The 4146-nt window shown below is 40.5% G+C and overlaps 1 protein-coding gene across 1 annotated transcript; it reads left to right on the top strand.

Moving 5' to 3' along the window:
• The first annotated feature begins 449 nt into the window (after positions 1-449).
• LOC109240399 (ATP-dependent DNA helicase PIF1-like) lies at positions 450-1262 on the top strand. The gene has a single exon (XM_019407027.1). It carries the CDS (start codon positions 450-452, stop codon positions 1260-1262), a length of 813 nt encoding a protein of 270 aa, XP_019262572.1.
• Positions 1263-4146: the final 2884 nt, after the last annotated feature.

Raw genomic sequence — 4146 nt, forward strand, 5'->3', positions numbered from 1 at the left:
AAAGAAGCCTCGGATACTGTTGAATTGTCCCCAGGTAGCACAAAGGATTTATTGCTCTAGCAACAGCAACCTCTGGAGTTGCGGCTTCGATTCTTCCAGGTGGCCGTACAGCTGATTCCCGTTTTAAAATTCCCATTGACATTGATGAAAACTTTAGTTGCAATATTAGCAAACAAAGTTCACTTGCCTGTTTGATTCGAGATGCAAAATTAATTGTATGGGATGAAGTATCGATGGCAAAAAAGAAAATGATTGAAACTTTTGATCTACTTTTGAAAGATCTCTTGAGTACTAATGTGCTTTTTGGTGGTAAAGTTGTTGTCTTTGGTGGTGATTTTAGACAAACTCTACCAGTAGTTCGAAACGGAAAAAGAGAAGATTTAATTCATTAGAGTTTATTATATTCTGACATTTGGCCCCAACTTGAAAGATTGCAACTGTCAGAAAACATGCGTGCAAAAACTGATTCAGCCTTTTGTGAATATTTGATGAGAATAGGAAATGGAAAAGAATCTCTTACTTCTGAAAATAAAATTGAAATTCCAAATTCATTTATTGTCCCTTATACTACTGAACAGGAATCTTTGAATGCATTATTTGAAACAATATTTCCTAACATGCATGCTTTCTTCTGTGATGCATCTTCTGTAACTTCCCGCGTTATTTTGACGACGAAAAATGATTTTGTAAATGAAATAAATGATATGCTTATAGGCAAATTTCCAAAAGAAGCTAAAACATTCGTTGCAATTGATGAAACATGTGAATCGAATGATCAAAGTCAATATGAAGATTTTTTGCATTCTTTAAATCCTGCTGATTTACCTCTTTACAGATTAACTTTGAAAGAAAATTGTCCAATTATATTACTAAGAAATTTGAATCCTTGTGAAGGTTTGTGCAATGGCACAAAATTGACATGTTGTGATTTTAAAACACATGTTATAAGCGCAAAAATTGCAAGCGGCGACTTTAAAAATACACACGTGTTTATTCCAAGAATACCATTGATGTCATCAGAAGATGAAAAATCCCCAGTGCAGTTTAAAAGAACACAATTTCCAGTAAGACTTTATTTTGGTATGACTATAAATAAATCACAAGGTCAAACATTAGATTTTGTTGGTATATATTTACGAGAACCAGTATTTTCACATGGCCAGCTTTATGTTGCATTGTCGAGAGCAAATCAATTAAGAGCAAAAATACAGGCAACTGTCTATAATTATCATGAATTGGAACCTAGAAAAGAAGACAAATAAGCTGCTACAACCAATTAAACTACTAAAAATTCTTTCCATTATATGTAGTCCTTCCTTCCCAATTTATGTGATGATATTTCAAAGGAAAGAAAAAGAAGATAAATTGTTGCCTCGTTAAAAACTTTGCCGGAAAAACCCATTTGGGACAAAAAAACGATCTAAGGGAAAAAGAGTGCAACGCGTGCTTTAAAGCCTAAGGTCTTTGTGTTGAAGAATTTCTCGATGTCTTCGATCGAACACCTGCGATAAGTTAGTATCAAATACAAATGAAAAAAGGAGAGAGTCATACCTTAGCAATGATATCGTTTGAGGAGTGATATGTTCCAATTGTTTGGAAATTGTTCGTCGTTCATCGTGCCAAGCTTGTAAGATCCCTTTCCGATAATACCGATGACCTAATATGTTCCTTCCCAATTTAGGCCAAGTTTCCCCTCGTTCTGGTCTCGAGTGTTGAGGGTAACTTTTCTCAGAACTAAGTCGCTGATTCGAAAGTGGTGAAGATTGGCTCTTCGATTGTAATATCTTTCGATGCGCTGCTTCTCTGCTGCCATTCTGACGAGGGCGGCTTCCCGATTTTCATCTAGAAATTCGAGGCTTGTGTTCATAGCCTCGTGATTTGATTTTTCCGTTGTGTATCGAAACCTGGCGCTGGGTTCCCCGACCTCGACCGGGATCAGGGCTTCGGCGTCATATACTAAGGAGAATGGTGTTGACCCCGTACTAGATTTTGACGTTGTTCGATATGCCCAAAGGACTTCGGGACAAATTTCTCTCCATTTTCCCTTAGCGTCGTTCAATCTTTTCTTTAGATTCTGAATGATGGTCTTGTTTGTTGATTCGGCCTGTCCGTTCCCACTAGGATGATACGACGTCGATAATATCCTTTTTATTTTGTGATCCTCGAGAAACTTTATTATTTTGCTGCCGATAAATTGTTTTCCATTGTCGCATACTATCTCGGCAGGTATCCCGAATTGGCATATGATGTGATCCCATATGAAGTCTATAACTTTTTTTTCACTGACTTTCTCGAAAGCTTGTGATTTAACCCACTTAGAGAAATAGTCAGTCATAAATAAAATGAACTTAGCTTTATTTGGGGCCGATGGCAGAGGGCATTCCCCATTTCATGAACGTCCATGGGGATGGGACCGAATGAAGTTTCTCCCCAGGCTAGTGGATCATTAGTGCATGTCTTTGGCATTTGTCACATTTTCGAACGAACTCCTTAGTATATTTTTCCATACTATCCCAATAGTACCCTCCTCTGATGACTTTGTGAACCGGCGATTCAGCACCAGAATGGTTTCGCAAGTACCTTCGCAAATTTTTCGTAGGACGTAGTTGGTGTCTCCCGGACCTAAACATATTGCCAACGGCCCATCAAACATCCTTATGTACAATGTTCCATCTTCGACCAATGTGAATCGTGAAACTTTCGTTCGCAGAGTCCTTGATTCCTTAGGGTCCGATGGAAGCTTCCCAATCTTTAGATAATCGATATATTTGTTCCTCCAATCCCAAGTTGGGCTTGTGGAGTTTATTTCAGCATGGCCTTCTTCGACTACCGACTTTGAAAGTTGTACGACAGTCCCCGAGCTGATTTCGTCGTCTTCGACTGATGATCCCAAATTTGTAAGGGCACCGGCCTCACTGTTCTGCTCTCGAGGTACATGCTCTAGGGTCCATTATTTGAACCGGTGTAGGGTTACCTACAGTTTGTCCAAGTACCTTTGCATTCGATCTTCTCGAACATTGAAGGTCATGTTGACTTGGTTAACCACGAGTAGGGAATCACACTTGGCCTCGATGACCTCTGCTCCCAAACTTGTAGCTAGCTCGAGACCTGCAATCAGTGCTTCAAACTCGGCCTCATTGTTAGTCAACTTAGGGGTTTGATAGATTGTCTAATTGTATTGCCTGTGGGTGGCTTCAAAACGATGCCTAGACCGGACCCCTTCACATTTGAAGCTCCATTTGTGAAAAGGGTCCACACCCCCGAGGATGTTCCCGATTTTAGCAATAGTTCCTTTTCGACCTCGGGTATGAGGGCAGGCATGAAGTCGGCCAAGAAGTCTGCTAAGATTTGAGACTTAATGGTCGTTTGGAGTTGATACTCGATATCATACCCACTGATTTCGACGGCACATTTAGCCAGTTGGCCCGAGAGTTCGGGCTTGTGCAAAATATGTTGCAAAGTGGATAAATGGTTACAACGCAAATTGGGTGACATTGAAAATACAGTTTAATTTCCTAGAGGCGCTTATTAGGGTAATTTTTCTAAGTGTGGGTATTGGGTCTCGACTTTACCTAATGTTCGGCTAACGTAGTAAATAGGAAATTGCGTACCTTGCTCTTCTCGAACTAGGACACCACTTACCGCAACTTCCGAGACTGCCAAATATAAGTAGAGTTGCTCGTCCGCTTTCGGGGTGTGAAGCAATGGGGGGCTCAAAAGATATCGCTTTAACTCTTCTAATGCCTGTTGGCATTCTGGGGTCCAAGTGAAATTGTTCTTCTTTTTGAGCAATGAGAAGAACCTGTGACTTCGATCCGAAGACCTCGAGATAAACCGGCCTAAGGCGGCTATCCGCCCTGTTAATCTTTGTACGGCCTTGACGCTGTCCATGACTGTGATGTCTTCGATCACCTTAATTTTATAGAGGTTGATCTCGATTCCCCGATTTGACACCAAAAGCCGAGGAATTTGCCCGAACCGACCCTGAACGCACATTTCTCGGGGTTGAGCTTCATGTTATATTTTCTCAATATGTTGAAGGTTTCCTGCAAATGTGTCAAATGGTCATCTGCGCGCAGGGACTTAACTAGCATGTCATCAATATAAACCTCCATTGATTTACCTATTTTTTCTTCGAACATTGGG

The sequence above is a fragment of the Nicotiana attenuata genome, unplaced genomic scaffold, assembly GCF_001879085.1.
Source record: "Nicotiana attenuata strain UT unplaced genomic scaffold, NIATTr2, whole genome shotgun sequence".
NCBI classification, from domain to species: Eukaryota; Viridiplantae; Streptophyta; class Magnoliopsida; order Solanales; family Solanaceae; genus Nicotiana; species Nicotiana attenuata.

What these genes read in the sequence shown, in the direction of transcription:
- LOC109240399 (XM_019407027.1), top strand. Translation starts at nt 450, where the DNA reads ATGCGTGCAAAAACTGATTCAGCCTTTTGTGAATATTTGATGAGAATA.